The sequence below is a fragment of the Aquila chrysaetos genome, chromosome 19 (assembly GCF_900496995.4).
Source record: "Aquila chrysaetos chrysaetos chromosome 19, bAquChr1.4, whole genome shotgun sequence".
NCBI lineage: Eukaryota > Metazoa > Chordata > Aves > Accipitriformes > Accipitridae > Aquila > Aquila chrysaetos.
In genome coordinates this window covers 27,732,089-27,755,119 of record NC_044022.1, presented here as the reverse complement: position 1 = coordinate 27,755,119, position 23,031 = coordinate 27,732,089, and the positions used below count along the sequence as shown (strand labels likewise).

At 70.6% G+C, this 23,031-nt stretch overlaps 4 protein-coding genes across 4 annotated transcripts; 2 read left to right on the top strand and 2 right to left on the bottom strand.

The window, feature by feature from the left end:
• Positions 1-351: 351 nt before the first annotated feature.
• CCKBR (cholecystokinin B receptor) lies at positions 352-3,815 on the bottom strand. The gene is made up of 5 exons (XM_030042743.1): positions 3,525-3,815; positions 2,192-2,443; positions 1,836-2,100; positions 1,577-1,704; positions 352-1,276 (listed from the first exon to the last, which is right to left on the bottom strand). The coding sequence occupies exons 1-5, from the start codon at positions 3,673-3,675 to the stop codon at positions 762-764; spliced, it is 1,311 nt and encodes a 436-aa protein (XP_029898603.1). The 5' UTR covers positions 3,676-3,815; the 3' UTR covers positions 352-761.
• Positions 3,816-4,595: 780 nt separating this feature from the next.
• On the bottom strand, positions 4,596-7,934 carry CNGA4 (cyclic nucleotide gated channel subunit alpha 4). Its single transcript, XM_041118594.1, has 5 exons — positions 7,900-7,934; positions 7,260-7,370; positions 7,024-7,130; positions 5,354-6,349; positions 4,596-5,281 (listed from the first exon to the last, which is right to left on the bottom strand). Exons 1-5 carry the CDS (start codon positions 7,932-7,934, stop codon positions 4,632-4,634), a joined length of 1,899 nt encoding a protein of 632 aa, XP_040974528.1. The 3' UTR covers positions 4,596-4,631.
• Positions 7,935-9,086: 1,152 nt separating this feature from the next.
• Positions 9,087-21,245, top strand: FHIP1B (FHF complex subunit HOOK interacting protein 1B). Its single transcript, XM_030042712.2, has 13 exons — positions 9,087-9,136; positions 9,567-9,610; positions 14,504-14,789; positions 14,875-15,477; positions 17,205-17,363; positions 17,432-17,518; positions 17,663-17,830; positions 18,029-18,108; positions 18,353-18,522; positions 18,657-19,694; positions 19,775-19,953; positions 20,057-20,219; positions 20,541-21,245. Exons 3-13 carry the CDS (start codon positions 14,652-14,654, stop codon positions 20,834-20,836), a joined length of 3,081 nt encoding a protein of 1,026 aa, XP_029898572.1. The 5' UTR covers positions 9,087-9,136; positions 9,567-9,610; positions 14,504-14,651; the 3' UTR covers positions 20,837-21,245.
• On the top strand, positions 9,756-14,495 carry LOC115353389. Its single transcript, XM_030042746.1, has 2 exons — positions 9,756-11,994; positions 12,027-14,495. Exons 1-2 carry the CDS (start codon positions 11,718-11,720, stop codon positions 12,800-12,802), a joined length of 1,053 nt encoding a protein of 350 aa, XP_029898606.1. The 5' UTR covers positions 9,756-11,717; the 3' UTR covers positions 12,803-14,495.
• Positions 21,246-23,031: the final 1,786 nt, after the last annotated feature.

The window sequence follows — 23,031 nt, the reverse complement described above, 5'->3', positions numbered from 1 at the left end:
GAGTCCTGTCCTGGTGGGCGCGGTGCAGCAGGACTATGCTTGGGAGATCCGGCAGGACCTGGTGTCATGCTGTTCCCCACCGGTGCCGCGCTGTCCTGGCACTGGTGCAGAGTCCGGCAGGGCTGTCCCAGACACGGCCATCCCCAGCCCCGGGCACTGACCCAGCGCTCCTGTTGGTTGCACCGGCTGCTGCCCCAGGGTGCGGGCATTCCCACAGCGGAGGGGCCCGGCCCCATGGCCCCCTGTGCCCCGAGCGGTGCGGAGTCCTGGTCCCTCACAGCTCTGGCCCGTGGACCCCCCAGAGCCGGGTCAGGCCAAGTGCGGTGGGAAGCAGTGGCGCAGGCGGGCGCAGGCAGGCGCAGGGTGAGTTTATTGTGGCCAGAGCCCAGGAGTGGAGCGGGGAGACCCCAGGCTGGGCTGAGGGCACCTTGACCCCCCCCCGCCCCTGGCCTGTCCGGCCCTGAGGGTCTCCCTACCGGCCCAGGGAGCCCCTGCCCCGGCTCTGTGGCCCCAGCCCAGCCTGGGCACGGTGGCGTGTGCAGCTGGGGGGCCCTGGGGGTGGCGCTGGGGGTCCTGGGGCTGTGTGGGGGCTGGTGAGGCCCTGGAGCAGACGGGTGAGGGGGGGCACGGGGGGCCCGGAGGCTGGGGGTGCACTGAGCTGTGCCAGGCACACCGGGGACACAGGGAGGGTGCCAGGGCAGGCGGGGACGCGGGGGGGGGCAGGCAGAGCCCGGGGGGCAGCGGGGGCCAGGACGGCCAGCTCAGAGGGGTCCGAGGCTGCTGACGGTGGTGTAGCTGAACTTGGAGAGCGAGGCATTGGCGTTGGCCACCTCCTCCTCGAGCGGGCGGCGTGGGCAGGCACGGCGGCAGCCGGCGCAGGTGGCCAGGAAGGCTTTGCGGAAGCGGCGGTTCATGAAGCAGTAGATGAGGGGGTTGGCGCAGGCGGAGGTGTAGGAGAGGAGGTGGATGAAGGAGATGGGCGTCCCCGAGAGCGCCCGCTGGGCCGCCTGCGGGGCGAAGGCACGCCACGTGTTGGCGGTGAAGATGGGCAGCCAGCAGAGGAAGAACATGGCCACGATGACCACCAGCATGCGGATCACGCGCCGCTTGGCCACCAGCTTCGCCTCCGAGCTGTTGATGCGCGCCCGGTCCTGCTGCGCGCCCGCCGTGCCCAGCGCCCGCAGCTCCAGCGCGCCGCCCGGCCGGGAGAGCTGCAGGTAGCAGCCGTCTCCCTCGTCGCAGGTGGGTGCCGGCTCCCTGCCGCCGTTGCGCTGAGCTGCGGGGCAGAGGGGATGCGGTCACGGCCGTGGCACCGCGCGGACCTGCGTTGCTCTGAGGCCCTGAGCGCATGCTCCACTGGGACACAGCGGGATGTCGGGACGGGATGTGGCACAGGGCCCTGCGCAGGGAGGGGTCCCCAGGGAACCCCCCAGCTGTGGGGACCCGGGGTGGGGGCTCAGCCCTCCCCCTCGTCCCAGGGCAGGGGGCTCTTCCCATGGGGGCGTTCTGCTGCGGAAGGTGAGGGCAGGGCTGAGCGGTGCCCCCAGCCCTGCCCCGTGCCAGCCCGGCCCCTCACCTGCAGCCTCCCCCTTGATGTCCAGCTCGAAGCGGATGCCTCGGTAGAGCTCGCGGGAGATGAGCCCATAAGCCACGATCATCACCACGCCCGGGATGAAGAAGAGGATGAGGAGCAGCAGGACATACCTGGAAGATGTGGCACCAGTCGCTCAGTGGCCCCTCGCCAGCCCGGCCGCAGCAGCGGGGCTGGCGGCCGGACCACATCGTGCCTTGTGCCGGGGTGCCGGGGGCGGATGGGGGTCCTGGGGCTGACTCACCAGGCCTGCCGGACATGCTCGCTGGGCCACTTGTGGGTGCACTGGCTGATGGGCGGGCGGGCGCCGTGGGTGGACATGGCGTGCGTGGTGCTGTAGACGGCGTATGGCAACATGAGCAGCGCTGAGAAGAACCAGGTGCTGGCGATGACCCGGCAGGCGTGCGACCGCGTCTGCCAGACGCGGGACTGCAGCGGGTTGCAGATGGCACTGTACCGCTCGATGGCGATGGCCACCAGGCTGAAGGTGGAGACCGAGACAGAGATGCCTGCGGGCAGCAAGGGTCAGCGTCCACAGCGCGTGGAGTGGCACGCCGGGGCTCAGCCCTCCCCCAGCCCCTGCCTGCCACCCCCTCGTACCCATGAGGTAGGCCATGAGCTTGCAGACGGCCTCTCCGAAGATGAAGGTGCCCATGAGGTTGGGGATGAGCGTGAAGGGCATGCAGCAGACTGCCAGCATCAGGTCGCTGAGCGCCAGGGAGAGCAGGAAGGAGTTGGTGACGGTGCGCAGGCGGCGGTTCAGGAGCAGCACAGCCACGACCAGGGCGTTCCCGCAGACGCTCAGCACAAAGATCAGCGCGTACAGCAGTACACGCACTGTCAGGTCCAGGTCTGCGGGTGGCAGGGTCACGGGCTGCCATGCGGACACCCTGGTGGCACCCCGGCAGGGGAGGGCAGCGTGGCCGAGGAGATGTCCCCCCTGGCAGCCCACAGGCATCCCGGCACAGGCGGGCAGCGTGGCCGAGCACGGTGCAGGCACCTGGGCTCCACCTCCAGCCGTGTCCAGCAGGCTCGGTGGGGAGCTGGGAGCCGGGCACCCGGGTTCCCTCCATGTGGATGTGACCACAGCAGACGTGGGGCCGGGATGCCCCGGCTGCTCCCCAGCTCGGCTCCATGGACATCCTGCCGCCCGGGCTGGGTTCCAGTGCCGGGGCACCCTGCGGTGCTGCCCCTGTCCTGCCCGTACCCCAGGGCTGACCCTCAGCCATGCTGGCAGGACGTGGCTGCCTGCGGCTGCCCCTGGGCCTCTGCCCTCCCGGCGCAGAGGGAGCCGGGTGCCCAAGCCCCCCGCTCCCCTGGCCACCCTAGGACGTGACCGGAGCTGTTCATCCCTGGGAGCCGGACAACAGCCGGTGCTGGCACCGCATCCTGCTGCCCGCGGAGCCCCGGCTGGGCACGGTGGAGTGGGCCGGGGGTCCCGGCCCCCAGTGGTGGGGCAGGTGGGCAATGGCTGTGCCCCTGCTGGGGTGCCCTCCACCTTCCCGCTGCCCCCCTGGGCCGAGTCCAGCTTGGACCCCGGGCAGTCCCCGCCGTGCTGGCTCTGCTGCCTGCCGTGCTGTCCCAGGAGCCGGCACCGGGACCGGTGGACTGGGGACCGGGGCTGAGGCTGGGGACAGCGGCTGGCGGTGCCGGGCCAGGTGTGGCGGGACGGGGACGCACGGGGGGCACGGCGGGTGCTGCGGGCTGCACCGTGCACGCAGGCAGGGAGCATCGGGGCGCACGGCGGGATGAACCGGGGTGCGCCGGGCAGGCGGGTGGGGTGCGCCGGGATGGACCGGGCAGGCGGATGCGGGGCACCGGGGTGCGTGGGGCAGGCGGGTGCACCGGGAGACACGGCGGGACGAACCGGGGCGGGCGGGTGGTGTGCACGGCGGGACAGCGGGGGGTCCCTCCCGTCCCCTCCCGGTCTCACCTTTGGGCGCCGGGGGCCCGCGGAAGCCCCTGCGGAGGAGGTCGCAGGCGGAGCCGTTCCCGGCGGAGCCGGTGCCGGTGGCGGAGCCGGAGCCGTTCCCGGGGCGGCAGAGCAGCTCCTGCAGCGACTCGTTGAGGCGCCGCGGGTCCATGGCGCCGGCGGAGCCGCCGTCAGAGCCGCCCCGCGCCCATCGCGCCCGCCCCGGCGGCGGCACCGGGAGGAGGCTCGGCTCGGCTCGGCTCCGCTTCGTTCCGCTCCGCTCCGGAGCCGCCGGGAGAGTGAGCGGGGGCGGCGCCCGGCGCGGGGCGGGCCGGGGCCGGGGGCGGGGGGCGGTGGCGGGGGAGCCCGGGGGGGGGGGCGGCGGCGGGACGTGGGGGGAGGCAGGGGAGTTTGAGGGGTGGGGGTGTGCGGGGGACGGGGCTGGCGGGGGCGCAGAGCGGTGGGCGCCGGGGACAGCGGGAGCGGGGCAGGGGGGGCGCGGGGGCGCTGGGACCGGGCTGCAGCCGGAGCCGGCGGGGCCCCGGGCGGGGTCAGGGGCTTCGGGGGGGGGGGGCTCGCCCGGTGGTCGCCGGGGGCGTCCGCAGGGCCGCGCCCCGGAGCGCTCCTGGGGCACCGGGCGGCGGCGGGGGTCACCGGGCGGCTGTCACCGTGGCGGCGGTCAGCGGGCGGCGGTGCGGGCGCCCGCGGCTGCTGGCTGTGGGTGCCCCTGGGGACGGCACGGCGGGGCTGGGGGACCCAAGCTGCCCCCGGCCCGGGCCCGGCTCGCCCCCAACCCCGGGCCGCCCCGCTCCGGGCCCCCGCCCGGTTCCCGCCGCCGCTTTTCCGGGACCCCCCGGCACCCCGGGCCGCCCCCGCTCCGACACAGCCCGGCGCCCGCCCCTGCCCCTGCCGCTGCCCTCCTCCGTGTCCCGCCCCATCCCCGTCCCGGTCCCGGTCCAGGTCCCGGTCCCCGTTACGGCGCTGTCCTGGTTCCTGAACAACTCGTCGTTTCCCAGCAACGGTTGTCACGGTTACCCAGCAATGGTTGTCCCCGTCACCCAGCAGCTGTTGTCGCTGCTGTCCCCCCCCCCCGCCCCGGGCAGGCCACAGGCTGCCCCCAGGTAACGCTCATCGCCGGGGGCCTGTCACCCCCGCACCCCGCACCCTGGGGGGACCCCGTGCCGTGGGGGGACCCTGTATCCTGGGGGGACCCTGCACCCCACTGTCACCCTGTGCCACAGTGGGACCCCATCCCCCAGCAGGATCTGGTCCCCGGGCAGGACCCTGCGGCATCGTGGGACCCTGCACCCTGCTGCGACCCTGCACTCTGGTGGGACCCTGCACCCCACTGGGACCCTGCACCCCACTGGGATTCTGCGCCATGGTGGGACCCTCTGCCCTGGCAGGACCCGCTCCCCCGGCAGGCTGCCGCCGCCGGAGCCGGCACTCGAGGCGCTCGACACGCAGCGCCAGCTTGAAGGCGCTGGACTCCAGCTGGGCCAGCAGCCGGGCCGCCCGGGTCTGCAGCCCCTCCAGGGCCGTCTCCAGTGCCTGCACCCGCTGCTCGGCCTCCTCTGCCATTGCCGCTGCCACCGCCTCGGCGTGCACGTCCAGCTTGCCCATGCGCAGCAGGAGCTCGCGGCCCTTGGCCTCCATCATGGCCCGGGCGCTGGGGAACTCGACCAGCACCTCTGCCAGGTCCTCCTTGGAGAGGCAGAAGAGGTCCGAGTAGCCGATGCTCATGATGTTGGCTGTGCGCCGGTTCCCCGAGGTGTTCCCTGGGGAGGTGGGGGCTGCGGTGAGGCCGGGGGGGGCTGGGGGGCTGCGGTGGGGTGCAGCAGGGGGCTCACCTTTGATGTTGATGAGGCTGATCTCTCCGAAGTAGAGCCCCTCGCCCAGGATGGCGAGCTGCGTGACGCCGTCCTCCGCCACCACGGCCAGCCGCCCCTCGCGGATGAAGTACATCTCACGCCCCACGTCGCCCCTGCGGCAGACAAACTCACCGGGGCCGAAGACCTGGGGCTGCAGCCGCAGCACCAGCTGCTGCAGCACGCCATGCTCCCAGCTCTGGAAGAGGCCGACGCGGCGCAGGGCCGGCAGGTGGACGCTGGCTGCCACATCGGCCCGTAGCCCCCGCGGCAGGTGCCGCAGCACCAACCGCTCCGCCGGCAGCTTCTGCTGCGCCCGCAGGTGCTGGTGCCAGTCAGCCACCCGCTGCGACAGCCGCCCGCCCACGCCCTGCGCCCGCAGGTAGCGTCGCACCGGCTCAGGGTCAGGGTAGAAGGCGGCATCGGCTGCGTTCCTGTTGGAGATGACGGAGCTGATGCTGCCCGTGATGGTGGCAAAGCCCAGCACGGCCAGGAGGAAGCCGGCGGTGATGAAGAGGAACTCCTCCTCGCGCCGGGGCTCCGGTGTGTCGCCCACAGTGGCGAGGATGAGGGTGGAGAAGTAGAAGCTGTGGAGGTACTGCCGCAGCGGGTGGGCGAAGCCAGGGCGGCTGGCGTTGGGGCAGACCCAGGCATCCGTGCCCAGCCCCAGCCAGGATGAGAGGGCGAAGTAGAGGCAGCTGTGCCAGTGGATGGTGATGAAGACGTAAAGCATCAGCTTGGCGATGCGGAAGGCGTTGGGGTGGGCCGTGCGTGTCTCCCGGCGGTCGAAGGCCTCGAAGAGCCGCGGCGCCCGCAGGCAGCGGTTGGCGCGCACCGCTGGCACCCCCGGCCCCAGGCGCAGGTAGAGCAGGTCGGTGGGCAGCACCGCGACCAGGTCCCAGGGGAAGGACGGGGAGCTCAGGTAGCGCTGCCGGATACGGCCACGGTCCCGCACCAGGATGCCATCCTCCAGGAAGCCTGGGGGTGGCAGCGGGTCAGGACCCGGATCACTACCGGGGCTCCTTGGTGGGGGCATCCTGGCACTGGGGGGTCTCCCATCAAGCGGGGGGAGCTGAAGTGAGGGGTGATGGGCTCGGGGTGCCCAGGGTTTCCCTGTGCTGGGAGGAGGTTAGTGGTGGAAGACCAGGTGGGTGCCCACCGCAGGGCACAGAGGGGTCCCTGGGCATGGTTCTCCTGGCAGGGACCCCAGGACAGGTGTCCTGTGGGACATTGCTGGGGGTCCCCTGTGCTGCCTGGGCTGCCCGTGGGGCTGAGGGTCTCAGCGGTGGGTGCTGGGACCACAGAGCACCCACTCAGGCCCACCCCCCCCGTGCTGGGCTGGCTGATGGGGAGATGGCTGTGCCCGGGGCGGGTGTGGGGGGGGTGTGTGTGTGTGCGTGTGTGTGCACCCGATGGCCTGAGGTGTGGATGGCTGCATACGTGTGTGTGCGTTCATGTACACATGGGCATGCACATGCATGTGCACGTGATGCATGGCTGTTTGCACATAGCTGTGAGTGCACACAAACACGTCTGTGCACACAGGTGAGTGTGCATTTGCATGTGCAATTGCAGCCAGGTGTGGAGCAGGCGTGGGGCAGGCGGTGGGGCTGGGGTGGGGGGCTGGGGCACGCCGGGGCGCAGGCACCGACCGGTGTGGAGGCGCACGGCGATGTCCAGCAGGTAGAGCACGTCGCAGAGGTAGTCCAGGCTTAGCCACAGCACCATGTGCTGCTCCTGCAGGTCGGGGAAGCAGGACCTGGCGGTGCAGGCAGCGTCACTGGGGCTCGGATGGTGCCGACGAGTGCCAGGACGCCCCGTGCCCCCACCCCAACTCAGGTGCCGGGGGTCTTCGGCAGCAGCACCTGCCCTGTGCCCTCCCAGGCACCTGCAGATGAGGACAATCCAGTTGTAGAAGACGGGCAGCGCCATGATGCTGATCCACCAGTAGTACCAATCTCCAGAGGGGTCCAGGGTCCAGCTCCGGGGGGTGGCGGTGCTGCCGGGGGAGGCAGAGGGACCTCAGGGCTGCCCCATCCCCGGCTGGCTGCGTCCCCCCACCCAGCCATGCTGGCCCCTGGCCCCCCCCCAGCCCTGCACCATGGCCCTGCTGCCGGCAGCTCCTCGGCTCAGCCAGCCCCTCGCCATGGCATAGGGTGCTCCACACACGCAGATCCTGTGGCACCGAGGGGTGTCCCCGCCACGTGCTCCCACTCCGGTCCCCATGGTGGGCAGCCATGCCCTGCTCACCCCCAGGCGTGTCCGGTGCCGGTGCCAGGCTTGGCTGTGGTGATGAGCCTGGTGGTGCCGCGTGGCTGGGGCCAAAGCCAGCGGTGGGTCAGCATGGAGCTGAGTCTGTGCATCCTGCACTGCGGGTGCCGGTGAGGGTCCTGCACCTGTCCTCCAGCACTCAGTGGGTGCTGCAGCCCAGCCACAGCACCGAGCACGGTCCCTCTGCAGGATTCAGCTGTGTAATTCCGCCAGCACCGGGTGCATCCTGGCAACATGGGGCTCCCCAGGGCACTCACTGGCCCACCGGGACACCAGGGCTGCAGACAGCCATGTCTCCAGCCACGCTGGGTGTGCTGGGGTGGCAGAGCCGTCATCTGGCTCTGCCGGACCAGGGGCCGTGGCAGACCGGAGCGGGGATGTGCCATGGGGTGGTGTGGAAGCCCCCTGGGCCGAATTTGGGCGCAGATGGAACGAGCTGGATCCTGGCTGTGCTGCTGATGAGAGGGGGGCACACGTGGCCTCTCCAAAACTACCAGTGCTGGGGTCAGGGGTGCTCTGGGTGGGGGTGCAGGCTCCAGCTCTAGGACCATGGGGGGTGGCAGGGCCAGATGGGCACAGGGGCTCAGTGCCAGCGCCGGGCCGGTGTGTGCTGGGGGGACACCAGATCACCCGTGGAGGTGGTTTTGGGAGAGCTGGCCCCGGGTCCGCAGGGCAAGGACACGTGCCAGAGTGGATGTCCCAGGGCCCCGGGCAGCAGGAGCTGCAGGTCACGGTTGGGCGCGGGTGCTGCTGGGGGCACCGTGCCCATGGGAAGGTGGGAGTGGGGTCAGGGGCAGCCTGTAGAGTGCCAGGGATGGTGCCCAGTGCCCGGTGCAGGGGGTCCCCGGTGCAGGTGGGCACAGCAGGGTCACGGTGCTTCATGCAGCCAGGTTGCCCGTAACCAGGCAGTGGCTGGTGCCCGGTGCTTCTGGGGCACCCGGGGCCGTGACTGTGCCCTGTGCCTGCTGCCCGGGCAATGCCCGGTTCTCGGTACAAGGGCAGGGCCCGGGGAATGCCCCAGTGCTGGTACCAGCGGCTCCCTGCCCGGGGCCCAGGGTCAGGCTCCGGTGCCCGATGGTCGGTTCCAGGCAGTGACCTCTGCAAGATGCAGTGGCAGATCCCGGTAACTGGTGCACCGTGCTAGAGCGGTGCCCGGTGCAGGCAGTGCCCGGTGCAGGGGGGGTTAGCCGGTGCGGGGACTGCCCGGTTCCCGCGCGGCCGAGCCCGCCCCCCCCAGCGCCCCTCGGCCCGCCTGGCCCCACCCTACCCCAGGCCCCGCCCCGGGCCCCGCCCCAGGCGCAGAGCAGCCAATGAGCGCTCCGGAACGCCCGGCCCCGCCCGGCCCCGAGCTCGCGGGCCCCGCCTATCGAGGCGGGCGGGGCGGGGCCGTGGGGCGCGGCGGGCGGGGCCGCGGGCGGGGCCTGCGCGGCCGGTGCGTCGGGCGGCGGCGGGAAGATGGCGGCGGGCGCGCGGGGCCCGCAGCGGGGGCGGCCGGTGAGCGGCGGGGGCGGCGGGAACGGGCGGGGCGGGGACGCCGGGAACGGGGAGGGGGGGGGGGGGACCGCCCCCCGCGAAGGCCCGGCGGGGCCGGTCCGGGCTCGGCGGGGCCATGCCGGGCCCGGCGGGCGCCCTTCTGCCGGCTGTAACGGGGCGCCCGGGCCGCTGCCTGCCCTTGGCCGTGAGGGGCTGCCCTGCCGCCGGGTGTCCCCGTGCGGGGGGACGGGGGGGCCTGGCCGGCCGGGGCGGTGTCCCCGGGGGTGCGTGGGTGCCGTGAGCTGTGGCGGGGAGCGGCCGGGCCGGGGCCTGGGCCGGGCCGCGCTGCCGTGGGTGCGGAGGGGCCGGCAGCCTGGGGGTCGGCCCTGTCCGCGGCCGGCCCGGGGGGGGGGCCCGGCCCTGCGTCCGACGCCTCCTCTCCCCTCCCCAGGTACGGCGCTGATGGGACGGGACCCGCCGCGACCTTGACCCCAGGTAGGCGGCCCTGCCTCAGGCAGGGCAGGCAGCGCCCCGGGGCCGGGGCGGGTCCCGGTCTCGGTCCTGGTCCCGCCGTGGCTCCTGGGCGGGGGGCCGGGGGGTTGCCCGGGGCGGGCAGCACCTCCCGCGACGCTGAGGGAGCCCGGGGCGGCGGCGCTGGGCACCAAGGGTGCGACGCCCGGCCGGCACCGGGATGTGGCGACCCGGTGGGGGCCTCTGCCCCCGAGGGGGCTGCGGAGCCCCGTGGTGGCCGGCCGGACTCGGCCGGCGCTGACCCCAGGGAAGCGCCTGGCTCTCGGGCTCCTGCTTGCTGCTGCTGCTGCTGCCGGCCCCTGCCCCGGGACAAGTGGTTTTTGGTGGGATGCCTCCATCCAGCAGTGAGAGGTGGCGGGGTTGCCGGCCTGGTGCCTCTGGCGTGGCGGCGGGTGCAGGCAGCTCACTGCGGGGTGGCCTTTGGCCTCACCAGGAGCAACAGCAGCCCTGTACCGTGCTCCCACCTCCCGGGGTGCAGAGGAGGGGGCTGGTGCCCACTGGGCACGGAGGTGGACTGAAATGCCTCCCCTGGGAGCAGCTGCCACCTCTCTGCCTGGGGCTGCCGGCTCCCTGCCTGCCTGCCGCTCCTGGGAGTCTCTGGGGGCCCCTCGTTCCTCTCTGCCTGCGCTGGACTTTGTCCCTGTCCCCACAGGTGTCAGGGGGCAGCCGGACCCTGGCAGTGTGCTCTGTGCTGTGTGGCTCCCTGGGTGCACGGCCCTCACCAGGCCTTGGCAAGGGCAGGGTGCTCTGCTCGGTCTCTGGTGTGTGGGTCCTGGGTCGAGGTGGGCGGCTGTGCCCCTGGCATCCCTGCCCTCGGTGTGGCGGCACCCCGGCTGCCTCCTTGTGTCCCTGGCCACCGGACATCTGCTGCCCATCAGGACACTTCACTGCAGAGCGGCCTGGGAAGCTGGTGCTGGTGGGTGAAGGATGGGCTCCTGATGCGTGGGCGGGCTTGGCGGCACCGTGCCGTACCCTGGCAGGTCTTGACTGGTGGCTGGGTCCCCTCTGTGTGCAGCGGGGAGCTGAGGCCGCGGTGAGGAGGGAGCAGGTGCCAGGACGGAGCTGGCAAGTCCAGGCCCTTGGGGCCATCATGTGGCAGACGCTGCCCGCCCTCACGCCTGCTGCATGGCTGTGGCTGTCTCCTGGTGTGTGACATCCTGTGGGTGCCACTGGGCTTTGCCTTCCTATCCCCACCTCGGTGATTGCTTTGCTCTGCTCTGGCTTGTCCCCTGCCCCACTTCACCAGCCTCTGCGAGGGGCTCATATGGTGACATGGTGCTGGGCAGTCTGACTGCAGCCTGGCCTGGGGCAGGAGCCGCAGGTGCCGGTGCGCCAGGGGCTTGCCCCCGGCATGCTGGCCTTTGGCGAGGTCTAACTTTAGCAACCACAGTCAGACCTCATCCACGCTGGAACAGGATGCCGGTCATGCCGTGGTATAAATACGCCTGGCCAGTGCCTGAACCACAGGAGGGGTGTGCGCCTGCTGCCAGCACCACCGTGCTCAGCTGCCCCGGGGGTTCATCCCCCTCATTAACATACTTTGAGAAAGGTGCCGGGCCCTGCCCTGCCCTGCCCTGCCCTGCCCTGCCCGTGTTGGCTTTCAGCTGTCCCTCCTCCAGCCCTGCTGCCGTCGACTTCCCTCTTTCTGCCTCTTGCGGTTTGGTTTTTCTTTAATGGCCGCTTTCGTTTCCCTTCTGTCGTGGGGCTGTGTCCCAGGGATGGGCCACCTTCTCCTTGCGATGTGCTTCGTACCGGCTTCTTGCTGGTCCTTGCCGAGACCCATGCGCGTGTGCCGCCGGCGGGGCCGCGGTGACTCACTGTGCCGTGGGGCTGCGCGGTGCAGGGCTGCTCCTGGTCCAGCGGCAGAGTGGAGGCCAGAGCCGTGCCCCGTCCTGGCACAGGGGCCGCATGCGCTGGCTGCGCGCTGGCTGCTCCCGGCTACGTCCCCTGCGCCGGGCTGCCATCTCCAGGGAGGGCTCTGCGCCTGCCCCCCTGTCCCGGCACGCTCTGGCATGCCTGCTGCGCTTGGCATGCATGGCACCCGGCTCCGCTCTGGCTGTCCCCGGGGCGCATGCTGCCCGGCTGCCCGAGGAGGTTATTTCTGGCAGGGCCAGGCAGCTGGGGCTGCTGGCTCTCCGCACTGTCACTCTTTCCACATGCTGCTGAGGGGGGTTGGCGGGGGCCCGTGCTGGTGCAGGGGCTCTGGGACTGGTACTGCGGGGCTGCGATGGCTTCTCTGGGGCCAGCCCCTGCCCCAGGCTCCCTGGGGACCCTGGCAGCAGCGGTGGGTGCGGACAGCTGGCTCCCAGGGCAGCACGGTGCTCTGTGCCCGTCCCCGTGCTGTGGTGGGCCCGAGCGGTGGCGGGGTGCCGGGGCGCAGGGCCCTATAAATATCCCCACCGGCTCCCTGGCAGTGGTGTCATGCTGCACTGTCTGTGGGTGCACCATCGGTGCTGCCGCAGCTGCCAGGCTAGGCTTTCCCCAGCCTTTTTAAAGGCCGATGCTGCTGCTGCCCCCGTCCCCAGGGGGGGTGGTGGTGTCCCCAGGGTGACAGTGGTGTTGGGGCTCGTGGGAGCCCCGTCCTACGCGCTGCCTCGGCCACGGTCAGTGCTGCTTGCGGCATTGCCTTGTGCCGTGCTGCCCGTTGGCCCTTGTGCCGGGCGAGCTCACGTTTGTGACACTGAGGATTTTGCTTTGAGGACTCGCTGCCTCCTCCCACGATGCTCCTGCCTGGGGGTCCTGCCCGTGTCCCCCCCTGGCCCCGGGGCCTCCGCTGTGGAGGTGGCTGGTGCCACCACAGGCTCTGGTTTTGATGGCAGCCTGCTGCTGCGGTCTCACCGCCCTCCCCAGCTTCCTTGCTGCAGGGTGGGGAGCATGTGCCGGGATCAGCGTGGGCTGGGTGGGATGGAGCTGGGTGGGATGAAGCCAGGGTGCTGGTGGGGCTGGGAGAGCAGACCTCTCTCTGGGCTTGGCGGGCCAGGGGAGGTGCTGGTGTCAGCGTGGGTGCGTGAAGCCCTGTCCCCACTGCAGGACCGCCGGCAGCTCTGGGTGGGGACGAGGGATCCCACCTCCGAGGGATGGGGACAGCCCAGTGTCGTGGTGGTGGCAGGGCTGGTGGCAGGGACTGAGACACCGCAGTCAGGCGGAAGGTGCTGAGTGGGGACCTCTGCTCGGTGTGAGGGGTCTGCGAGTGTCCCCCCCTCCCCAGGCAGCAGCTCCAGGGGCACCTCCTTTCTTTTCCTTCCCTTCCCTTCCCTGCCGGTGCGCGGCAGCCAGGTGCTGGGGGCTGCTATTGGGCCAGGCCCCTGCTGCAGTTGTTGGGGGGCCTGTGCCCCCCAAGCTGGATGCTGCTGGGCCATGGGTCCCGCCGGGTGTGGGGCACGGGGGTGGGTGGCTGTCCCGGCTGTCCTGGCTGGGTGCCGGGTGCTCCCCACACACCCAGGCCGGGTGCCGCGGGCTGGGCCGGCTCCCAGGTTCAAAGTGCGGAGCTGGGTGTGGAGGCAGGGCCGGCAGCCAGAGCCCTCCCGGCCTGTGCCGCCCCGGCATGCTCGCCCTTCCTTTTCCCCGGCCCAGCTCCCGGCGCTCCGGCACTTCTTCCTCTCGCCGGGTCTGGGGTCAGTCGCGGGGCAGTGCCGCGGCACCAGCAGCCAGCCCCTTCCGTGGCACTCATCCTTTTGGGGCCGATACGGGGCTGGCAGTGCCTCGTGGGGCAAAGCCACTGGGTGTGGTGTTGCCGCCGGTTCTGGCACGCCACCGGGGAACTGCGGCCCCGCGGCCCTGCTCACTGAGGTAGGTGACGTGGCTGCTCTGCCCCGACCTGTCCTGCTGTCCTCCCTGGCCCCTGCCCAGGGAACTGTGCCCAGCACGGGGCTGCAGGATGGTGTCGGCACCGACTTTGCTTCCACGTGCGCCGTGCCTCCTCCTGCCTGGCTTGCCGTGGCGCTCCCTGTCCCGCTCAGCGGTGTCGTGCCACAGCCCTGTGGCTGCTTCGGCCTTGGCTCTGGGGCCTGGGGCCAGCACCACGCTGGCTGCGTGCCGTCCCGATGCTGCTCGCCCCTCAGGGGCTTCCCTGGTGCCTCCCTGCCAGGCTCGCTCCTCCTGCGGTGACCTGCCGTGCCGTTGGCCGCGGCCGAGCTGGCGGTGCCCGGCAGGGTGGTCGCTGCTTGTCCCTGTGAGGGGTTGTCCCTGTGCCGCCACTCTTCCATGCTCTCTGCCTGCCGGTCCCGTGGCCAGTGTGGCAGCAGTGGCTCCTCACCCTCTTTCCTGGCAGCCATGACCCAGTCCTGCAGCGCCTGACCCACAGGTGCCAGTGGCTCTGGCTCTGGAATGGCGTGGCAGCCCCATGGTGCTGCTCTCCCAGCTGCCCGGGCGCCATGGGGCGATGCTTCTCCAGGGCACCGGCTGCCCTCGGCGGGGAGCCGTACCCCGCTGCCGTGCTGGCAGGGCTGTGGCCACACTAGCCTGACCAAGATAAACATGGGGGTGCGGGCAGCATTGCTGCCTGTCCTGGGATGGGGGCGGCTTCCTCGGCCGGCGCCTCTGGGTGCTGGGCCAGGGGGAGGGTTTGGTGGTGGAGGGCAATGCGGGCAAACAGGCAGCTGCCCCCAGGCAGGGCGGGCAGGACAGGGCTGGTGCATTTGCCAGCCGTATCGCCGTGGGGAGCAGAGGCAGTGCGGGGGGGGGCTGGGCTGGGGGTGTTGAGGGGGAGCCAGAACTATCCTGTGCATCCCAACCGCATGGCAGGATCTGCCTGCCCTCCTTCTCGCACCCTGTCGCCTGGGCATGGGGTCGAGTGCCCCCGCAGTGCCGGGTGTCCCCTGGGACCGGGCGGGCTCTGAGCCGCCACTCTCCCCGCAGCCCAGCCCGGGGTGGCAGCAGCATGGAGAGAGGGGCCCCGCGGCCTGCCCGCTCCTCCGTGCCCCTGCGGCGCTGCCAGGCAGCAGTCGGATCCGGCCCGGCCCACGGGGTGCCCCGCCGCTGCCTGTGACTGTCCCTCGCCTTGCCGATGGAGAGGATGAGCTGGCTGAGCAAGCTGAACCCGCGGGCGGCCGGGCAGCGTGCCCCCCGCAGCGCCAGCCTGCAGAGCCCTGTCACAGCCGACCCCGAGACCTGCCTCATGGTCTTCAAGAACCACTGGTCCCAGGTGAGCCAGGGGCGCGGGGGGCTGGCAGTGGGGACCCCACCTCTGCCCGGCACTCAGTGCCGCTGCCATGCCCACCCTCCTCCAGGTCCTGCGCATCTTGGAGCGGCGCGGCTGCAAGCCGGCACCTGATGACCTCAGCGCCGTGCGCAACAACACCTACCAGATGCTGAACCTGCTGGCGGAGGACCGGCCGCGGGGGGAGGCGGCCCAGGGGCCCATCCTGGAGTTTGTGGCCTCGGAGAACCTGCTGGAGCGGCTGCTGTGCTGGCATCTGCAGGGCGACTTCACCGAGGAGCGCAAGGTGGAGCAGCTGAAGCTCTACGAGATGCTCATCAGCCAGGCCCGGCAGCCCCTGCTGCGGCACAAGCCGGTGCTCACACCGCTGCTGCGGCTGCTCAGCCTGTGCGCTGAGCCCACCTCCGCCCCGCTGGAGAACAGCCTCGTCCTGCTGCTCAACCAGCTCTGCGTCTCCGTGGCCAAGGAGCCCTCCATCCTGGAGCTCTTCTTCCACAGCCACACGGACCAGGGCCCCGCCAACCTCATCATCTTCTCCCTCCTCATCCCCTTCATCCACCACGAGGGTGTCCTGGGGCAGCAGGCCAGGGACGCGCTGCTGCTCATCATGGCGATGTCCGCCAGCAACCACGCCGTGGCCAAGTCCATCACCGACAACTCCTACTTCTGCCCGGTACGGCTGGGGGTGGCTGGGCTGACCCGATGTGATGGCCCCCTCCCCGGAGCAGTACTGGGACCCGGCTGGTCCCCAAGTGCTCTGGTGGTGATGTGGGGTCGGGTTTGCCTGTTGGGGCAGGAGCCACAGCTGTCCCTGGAGGAAGGTCCTGCCCTGGCGGGGGAGCCTGGGCCGTGGAGCAGGGAGGGCTTGGAGATGGAGGGCTTGGCCCTAGGCTGGGGACAAGGGGACCAGTTCCCTGGGGACAGCGGGGGATGTAGGGCCCAGCAAAGCTCCCCTGCTTTGAACTGGGATGGAGGAGGGCAGGTTTCCCCATGGGACTGGTGTTTGGAGGAGGGCGGTTGGGTCCAGCAGCTGGAGACCCAGAGCCTCCGGCAGCTGGCAGGCATGAGCAGAGCAGGCAGGGCTCCAGGGCAGGCAGGAGCAGAACAGGTAGGGCTGGTGCCAGGGGACCTACGTGGACAGTGGGATTGAGTGCACCCGCAGCAAGTTTGCCGACAACACCAAGCTGTGTGATGTGGTCGACACGCTGGAGGGAAGGGATGCCATCCAGAGGGACCTTGACAGGCTGGAGAGGTGGGCCTGTGCGAACCTCTTGAAGTTCAGCAAGGCCAAGTGCAGGGTCCTGCACGTGGGTCGGGGCAATCCCAAGCACAAATATAGGCTGGGTGATGAGTGGATTGAGAGCGGCCCTGCGGAGAAGGACTTGGGAGTACTGGTGGATGAAAAACTGAATATGAGCCAGCAGTGTGTGTTTGCAGCCCAGAAAGCCAATCGTATCCTGGGCTGCATTGAAAGCAGTGTGACCAGCAGGTTGAGGGAGGTGATTCTCCCCCTCTGCTCTGCTCTCCTGAGACCCCACCTGCAGTACTGCATCCACATCTGGGGCCCCCAACATAAGAAGGACATGGACCTGTTGGAGCGAGTCCAGAGCAGGGTCACAAAGATGATCAGAGGGCTGGAGCACCTCTCCTATGAGGACAGGCTGAGGGAGTTGGGGTTGTTCAGCCTGGAGAAGAGAAGGCTCTGGGGAGACCTTATAGCAGCCTTCCAGTACCTAAAGGGGGACAGTACTTAAAGATGGGGAGGGACTTTTTATCGGGGAGTGTAGTGATAGGACAGGGAGTAATGGCTTTAAACTGAAAGAGGCTAGATTTAGATCAGATGTAAGGAAGAAGTTCTGTACTGTGAGGGTGGTGAGGCACTGGAACAGGTTGCCCAGAGAGGTTGTGGATGCCCCATCCCTGGAAGTGTTCAAGGCCAGGTTGGATGGGGCTTTGAGCAACCGGGTCTAGTGGAAGGTGTCGCTGCCCATGGCAGGGGGGTTGGAATGAGATGATCTTTTAAGGTCCCTTCTAGCCCAAATCATTCTATGATTCTATGACCCAGGCAGGCAGGAGCAGAGCAGGCAGGGCGGGTGCCAGGGCTCCGTGGCATGTGCCGGGGCAGTGCTGCAGGCATCTGCACCCACTTTGCTGCTGCTGTCTGCCCTGGTGCTGGTCTCCTGGCTCCGGCAAAGCGCAGGTCCAGTCCCAGCTGCATGCCAGGGTGGCATGGTGGTGGATCCCTACGGGCTGCTGTGCTGGGCTGCAGAATGGGGTGTCCTGGGTGGGCTCAGCTGAGCGGGGTACCATGGTGTCTGTCCTTGTGCGGGCTACCTGGTGCTGCGGCTTCCTAGCAGGGGGGCCGGTGGCTCGGGGGGAGCTGAGTGCCTGTCCCCCCAGGTCCTGGCCACGGGCCTGAGCGCCCTGTACTCCTCCCTGCCCCGCAAGATCGAGGTGCGGGGGGACGACTGGCACTTCCTGCGCCGTGAGGACTGGATCGGTGTCTCCTCCCTCGTCCTCTTCATGAACTCGCTGGAGTTCTGCAACGCTGTCATCCAGGTAAGGCTGGGGGGCCACTGGCCCTGCGCGGGGCTGGCTGTGGCCCTGACCCCCACCCTGCTCCGCAGGTCGCCCACCCCCTCGTGCAGAAGCAGCTGGTGGACTACGTCCACAACGGGTTCCTTGTCCCCGTCATGGGGCCGGCGCTGCACAAGGTGAGGGACCTCCCCGCAACGGGTGCGGAGCTGCCTGCTGGCCTGGGCAGGTTTCCTGCCTGTACTTCTGCCTGTGTGGGTGGGCAGGGGGCCCCACGGGTGCCCACGTGGCCCAGCCCCGCGCCGAGCTGCTCCCACCCGCAGACCTCCATCGAGGAGATGATTGCAAGCACAGCCTACCTGGACCTGTTCCTGCGCAGCGTCAGCGAGACGGCCCTGCTGAAGACCTTCCTGCGCTTCGTCCTGCTGCACCGCCACGACAACAGCACTATCCTCGACACGCTCGTGGGCCGCATCAACAGCAACTCCCGGGTGAGAGGTGCCAGGCTGACCCCACAGCTACCTGAGCTGCTGCCCGGCCGTGGCACTGCCCTCCTGCCCCACTGTGGGCTGCCCCATGGGACTGCCTCCTGGCCGTGGTGCTACCCTCCTGCCCCACTGCTGCCCCATGGGACTGCCCGGCCGTGGCGATGCCCTCCTGCGGCTCCCTCACCTCCAACCTGTCCCCAGCTCTGCATGGTGTCCCTGAGCCTCTTCCGGACGCTGCTCAGCCTCAACTGCGAGGATGTCATGCTCCAGCTGGTGCTCAGGTAACCTGCCCTGTGGCGCCGGTGCGGGGGGGGCCGACCTGCCGCTGCTCCGCGCCAGCTTCTCTGGGACATGGCCTGGGGCGTCACTCCCGACTGTGCTCGTGGATTTGGGGCATCTGCATCGTCTGCCCTGCTGCTGAAGGCACTGGGGTCCGGTGGGGCCCCCTGTCCCCGGCCACATCCCGCTCCCCTGTGCGTGTGTTCCCCACTGGCGGCCCCCACGTGCAGCCCCGTCTCCCCCCAGGTACCTGCTGCCCTGCAGCCATGTCATGCTGAGCCAGAAGCGGGCGGTCAGGGACCTGGACATCTATGGGAAGACGGCCGCCAAGTTCCTCTCCCTCATCCCGCGGTGCTGCCGTCCCGAGAGCCTGCCGCCGCCCGACCGGGAGGAGGAGCACGCCGCCTGGTCCAAGGGTACGGTACCGGTGTCTCCGCGCCTCGTCGAGCTTGCTGCTGCAGGGGGGGGCTGTGCCGCACGGCTGCCGCCCCATCCTGGCTCCGTGCTGACCCCGCTCCGTACCGACCCCGCTCCGTACCATCGCCCGCAGGCCACGGCAGCCCCAACGTGGACACCTCCTCGGTGGTGACGGTGCCGAAGCCCTCCACGCCCTCCCGGCTCTCCTTCTTCATGCGGCAGCAGAGCGCGGCCCCCGAGGCGGCCGGCCCGGCACCGCGCTCCCCCGGCACGCCATCCGGCAGCCCCTGCCACCGGGCCGGCAGGTGGGAGGAGGTGTCGGAGCTGGACAGGAACTACCTGGAGTACCTGCGGGACGCGCGGCGCAGCATCGACCGCTGCACCTGGGCTTGCCGTGTCTGGTCGGCACCCTACGACGGTGAAGAGCCCAGCGCCGGCGGTGCCGCCCCCCCGCCCGACGGTGGCCCCCCGCTCGGCCCCGACTGCCTCGGCACCCCGCGCCCCCCGGGGCCCCCCACGCCGCGGACTAAAAAGCGGGGCCTGCCGGAGGAGGGGGCGAGGGAGGGGCAGGGGGGCCCCCCTGGCAGCAGCGGTGAGCCCGGCGCGGGGGGCCCCAGCCCTGAGGCCCGGGACTCGGGGACCCTAGTGAATGGGGCGCATGGGCCGGCGGAGCTGGGCCGGCCCGAGGGGGACGTGGTGGTGAAGAAGGTGCGCCGGAGCCCCCGGGGCGAGGGCGATGATGCGGGGCCACCCCCCGAGTGGGAGCACCGGCCGGTCCCGGCGCAGAACGGGGCTGCGGCCCCCCCGTCCCCCCATCCGCAGCCCCCGGGCTGGGAGCCGCTGCCCTCGGTGGACTCGCTGATTGAGGAGCTGCTGGCCCGGGTGCCGGCCGAGCCCAATGGGGCCGGCGTCACCATTGAGGCCTTCACCGAGGAGCTGCGGGAGATCGAGGCTGAGATGAAGAACAGTGGTGGCGGGGCCCTGCCCGCCCCCCAGGAGCCCCCCGAGATGCCCCTGTCCCGTGAGGAGGAGGAGGCCTTCGCCAGCTTCGCCGCCCTGCCTGAGGGGGATGCCGCGGGGCGGGCGCCGCCGCGGCCGCCGGACCCCCTGGCCCAGCTGGTGGCCAGCCCGCCGCGGGCGGTGGGGCCGCCCCCCAGCCAGCCCTTCACAGGTGGGGGGCCATGGGGCCGGGGTGGCGGGGGTCCCGCTGCCCGTGGCTTTGCTCGACGTGCCCCCCCACTCCACCCGCAGGCCCCTTTGTCTCGGTGCTGTTTGGGAAGCTGGAGAACATGCTGCACAACTCGCTCTACGTCAACTTTCTGCTGACGGGGCTGGTGGCCCAGCTGGCCTGCTACCCCCAGCCCCTGCTGCGCTCCTTCCTCCTCAACACCAACATGGTCTTCCAGCCCAGCGTCAAGTCCCTGCTGCAGGTATGCCCTGGGGTGGGCAGGGGTTCCTCGGGACCCCCCCCCCCCCAACGCAGTGCCCAGCCCTGCCCGGGGCCGGCCGTCACGGCATTCCCTCTGCTTGCAGGTCCTCGGCTCGGTGAAGAACAAGATCGAAAGCTTCGCTGCCAGCCAGGAGGACTTCCCGGCTCTGCTCTTCAAAGCCAAGAAGTACCTGATCGCCCGGGGGAAGCTGGACTGGTCGGACGTGCCGAGTGCAGTGCCCTCCCTGCGCCGCACCGAGACGCTGGGTGAGGGCTGGCGGGGCTGCCGGTGGCTGGGGCGAGGGCTGGGGCCGGGTGGGCAGCACCCCCCCCGGCAAGGCACGGGATGGAGGGCTGGGGCTTGGGCAGGGGGCTGCGCGTTGCATTGCACGGTGGGCTGGGGGCTGCCCGTGGCGTTGGACAGGGGCCTGGGGGTGACACGGAGGGCTGGAGGTTGTTCAGAGGCGTGGGGGGCTGCACGTTGCGTGGCACGGAGGGCTGGGGGCCATGCAGGGTTGCCAGGAGCTGCCTCTCCCTGGGTGCCGGGGCTCTGGGCCGTTGGCGCGGGACTGACCCGGTTCCCCGCAGTGAAGAGCCGGAAGCCGTCCATCGGGGAGCTGATCCTACGGCACACCAACAGCCCGACGCGGGCGCGCCAGGCGGCACAGCTCGCCTTCCAGCACGTGCGGGACGGGCAGGTGCTGCAGGCGTTGGCCGGGGCCTCCCTCTTCCGCAGCTCGGCCGAGCGGCAGAGCGAGGCGCTGCGCGTCAAGAACGCCGTCTACTGCGCTGTCATCTTCAGCGAGTTCCTGAAGGAGCTGGCGGCCATCGCCCAGGCCCACGCCGTCACCTCACCCTTCCTGACTGAGCCCCCTGAGGAGTGACCCCCCCCCCCCCACCCCTGCCGGCTGGCGCCTTTTTAACCACCCCCCAGGACACGGACCTTTTTAATTTATTGGGGATGAATGTTTGGCTGAGATCTTGCTGCAATATGTACAGGAGTGACCGGCGGCCCGCTGCCCCCGCGGCTCGGGGGGCGGCAGGGCAGGACCCTGGGTGGCCCCGGGCGCGGTGGCGGGGGCTCGGCGGGGCGGTGGGGGTGTGGGGCGGGCTGGGTCTGCCCCCCTTTGCCTCCCGCCGCTCCCCCAGGGGCTGTGTACACCGTGGGGCCCTGCTCTGGCCGTCGCCCACCCAGCCCCTCTCTATGCAACACCCGCCGCCCGCCTGTGCTGCGGGGCCCCCGGGGGTGTGGGGCTGGGGGGGGGGGGGGCGGGGCGCGGTGGGGCTGGGGCAGTGCATGAGGAGGGCTGCGTGTGTCTGTGCTGTGTAAAAGCCCTTCTGTAATAAAGGGTCTGGTCGAGGGCATTGCCCCTGCCTGCGCTGCTGCCGGGGCGGGAAGGGGCTGGGCTGGGCTGGACTCCGGGATCCCCCCCCTGCATGGCCAGGGTAAGGATCGGGTCCCTGACGGTGCCAGCTCCAGCTTTGTTGGGGCACCCGGTGCTGCGTGGCCTCGGTGTTGGACACCCAGCAGTGGAGGCTCGGGAGCGGGGCAGGCCCAGGAGGGCCTGGGGGGGGTCCCTAGGCTGGGGGGGCAGCTTGTCCCCCACAGCACGGGGGCCTGGCACTGCTGCATCCCCACTGTCCTGGCTGGGTGCTGCCAGGTATACTGCTGGCCTGGGGCATGTCCTGCACCGGGGCTCTGCGCTTCCCCCCACCAGAGCACCCTATGTCTGCCCTCCCGGGCCCCTCTTCTGCCCTGGGGGGGCTTGTGCCTTGGGTCATCTGTGGCCCCCTCCCCCAGGCGTTGGCCCCCAGCCCTCACCCAGCATCTCGGCAGGGGTGAAGGGCGGCAGCGGGAGGAGGCGCTGGCACTGCCGGAGGCGGAGGCCGTGGAAGGGATGTGCTGCACCTCGGTCAGCACCGCGGCACCAGCAGCTGTGCCGTCTGCGCCGGACGAGGCAGAGGAAGCAGCCGTTGCTCTTGGTGTGCAGCATCTGGTTCAGCATCTTGCCCATCTTTCGCATCAGGTGCCGACGCAAGGCAGGCTTGCAGTCCAGCTGGCGCAGGATGTACTGCTGCATGTCCTGCACCACAGCCACCTTCCGCAGGTTATCTAGGCACACGTGGTGGAAGCTCTGGGGCAGTGCAGGATGAGACACCCCCTCCACCCCACTGTGCCCCAGCCTCACTGCCTGCTCTCCTGTGTCCCCCCAGCCCAGGGACAGGATGTGGAGCCCCGGGAGGTGTCATGAGCAGTGGCCGGTCTCAGCCCAGTAACAGGCAGCCTCTGGCCACCCCAGGAGTGGGTTCCTCAGCCACTGTGGGGCTGTGGATGCAGGTGGCTGCGTCCCTGCAGTCCTCCGTCTGCGGTCTGGGGCGAGCCCATCCCACACCCCTGACTGTGCCTTGGCCGCCAGCCCCAAGCCTGTCTGTGGGGCAGAGGGGGTGCGGGCTGGTCAGCTGCAGAGCCAGCTCTCCTGGAAAACTGGAGCATCCTCAGCAAGAGGCTGGGGGGGGGTCACCAGGGTCCCCAGGCAGCAGTGCCAGGGCTAGACCTTGCACCCACCCCGTGCTGACCACTGCTGCCAATTTGGGGCTGAAAGCCCTGAGGGCCTTTGGTGTCCCCCTTCCTGAGAGGCATGGGGGCTGTTTTGCCCCCCCCCCCCCGCATGCTCCAGGGGTGTGATGCTCCAGGAATGGGGGAAGCGCATGGGGGCCGGGGCGCAGGGACCCGCTGGGGTCTCTGTCACCACCTGGGGAGAGGATGTGCCAAGCTGGTGCATGGCTGCTCTTCCTCACTTTGGGCTCGCTGTCACCAGGGTCCCTTCGGCGGGGAGATGACTGTGCGTATGGCCATGCGGAGGGTGGCTTGTGGCAGGTGAGCACCCGCTCCATCCACTGGCTGATCCCTGGGCACCACAGCTGGGCACCACACAAGCAGGTGCCTGCCCAAGGTCCCGCATGGCAGACACCCCATCCTCAGCATCCCTCAGCCCCACTGCTCGCTGCCATTCCCCCAGCCCGGGCACCAGCCGTACACTTGTACTGATGGTGATGATAAATTCCCTTCCAGGTGACA

What these genes read in the sequence shown, in the direction of transcription:
- LOC115353389 (XM_030042746.1), top strand. Translation starts at nt 11,718, where the DNA reads ATGCTGCCCGGCTGCCCGAGGAGGTTATTTCTGGCAGGGCCAGGCAGC. An exon ending in CCCGTCCCCGTGCTGTGGTG is followed by an intron (nt 11,995 to 12,026) that starts GGCCCGAGCGGT and finishes GCCGGGGCGCAG; the next exon opens with GGCCCTATAAATATCCCCAC.
- CCKBR (XM_030042743.1), bottom strand. Translation starts at nt 3,675, where the DNA reads ATGGACCCGCGGCGCCTCAACGAGTCGCTGCAGGAGCTGCTCTGCCGC. An exon ending in CGGGCCCCCGGCGCCCAAAG is followed by an intron (nt 2,444 to 3,524) that starts GTGAGACCGGGA and finishes TGCCACCCGCAG; the next exon opens with ACCTGGACCTGACAGTGCGT. An exon ending in GAGCATGTCCGGCAGGCCTG is followed by an intron (nt 1,705 to 1,835) that starts GTGAGTCAGCCC and finishes CACATCTTCCAG; the next exon opens with GTATGTCCTGCTGCTCCTCA.
- CNGA4 (XM_041118594.1), bottom strand. Translation starts at nt 7,934, where the DNA reads ATGGCTGTCTGCAGCCCTGGTGTCCCGGTGGGCCA. An exon ending in TGGATTGTCCTCATCTGCAG is followed by an intron (nt 7,131 to 7,259) that starts GTGCCTGGGAGG and finishes CTGCACCGCCAG; the next exon opens with GTCCTGCTTCCCCGACCTGC. An exon ending in CAGCCTCATCAACATCAAAG is followed by an intron (nt 5,282 to 5,353) that starts GTGAGCCCCCTG and finishes CCACCTCCCCAG; the next exon opens with GGAACACCTCGGGGAACCGG.
- FHIP1B (XM_030042712.2), top strand. Translation starts at nt 14,652, where the DNA reads ATGGAGAGGATGAGCTGGCTGAGCAAGCTGAACCCGCGGGCGGCCGGG. An exon ending in TCAAGAACCACTGGTCCCAG is followed by an intron (nt 14,790 to 14,874) that starts GTGAGCCAGGGG and finishes ACCCTCCTCCAG; the next exon opens with GTCCTGCGCATCTTGGAGCG. An exon ending in GCACGCCGCCTGGTCCAAGG is followed by an intron (nt 18,523 to 18,656) that starts GTACGGTACCGG and finishes CATCGCCCGCAG; the next exon opens with GCCACGGCAGCCCCAACGTG.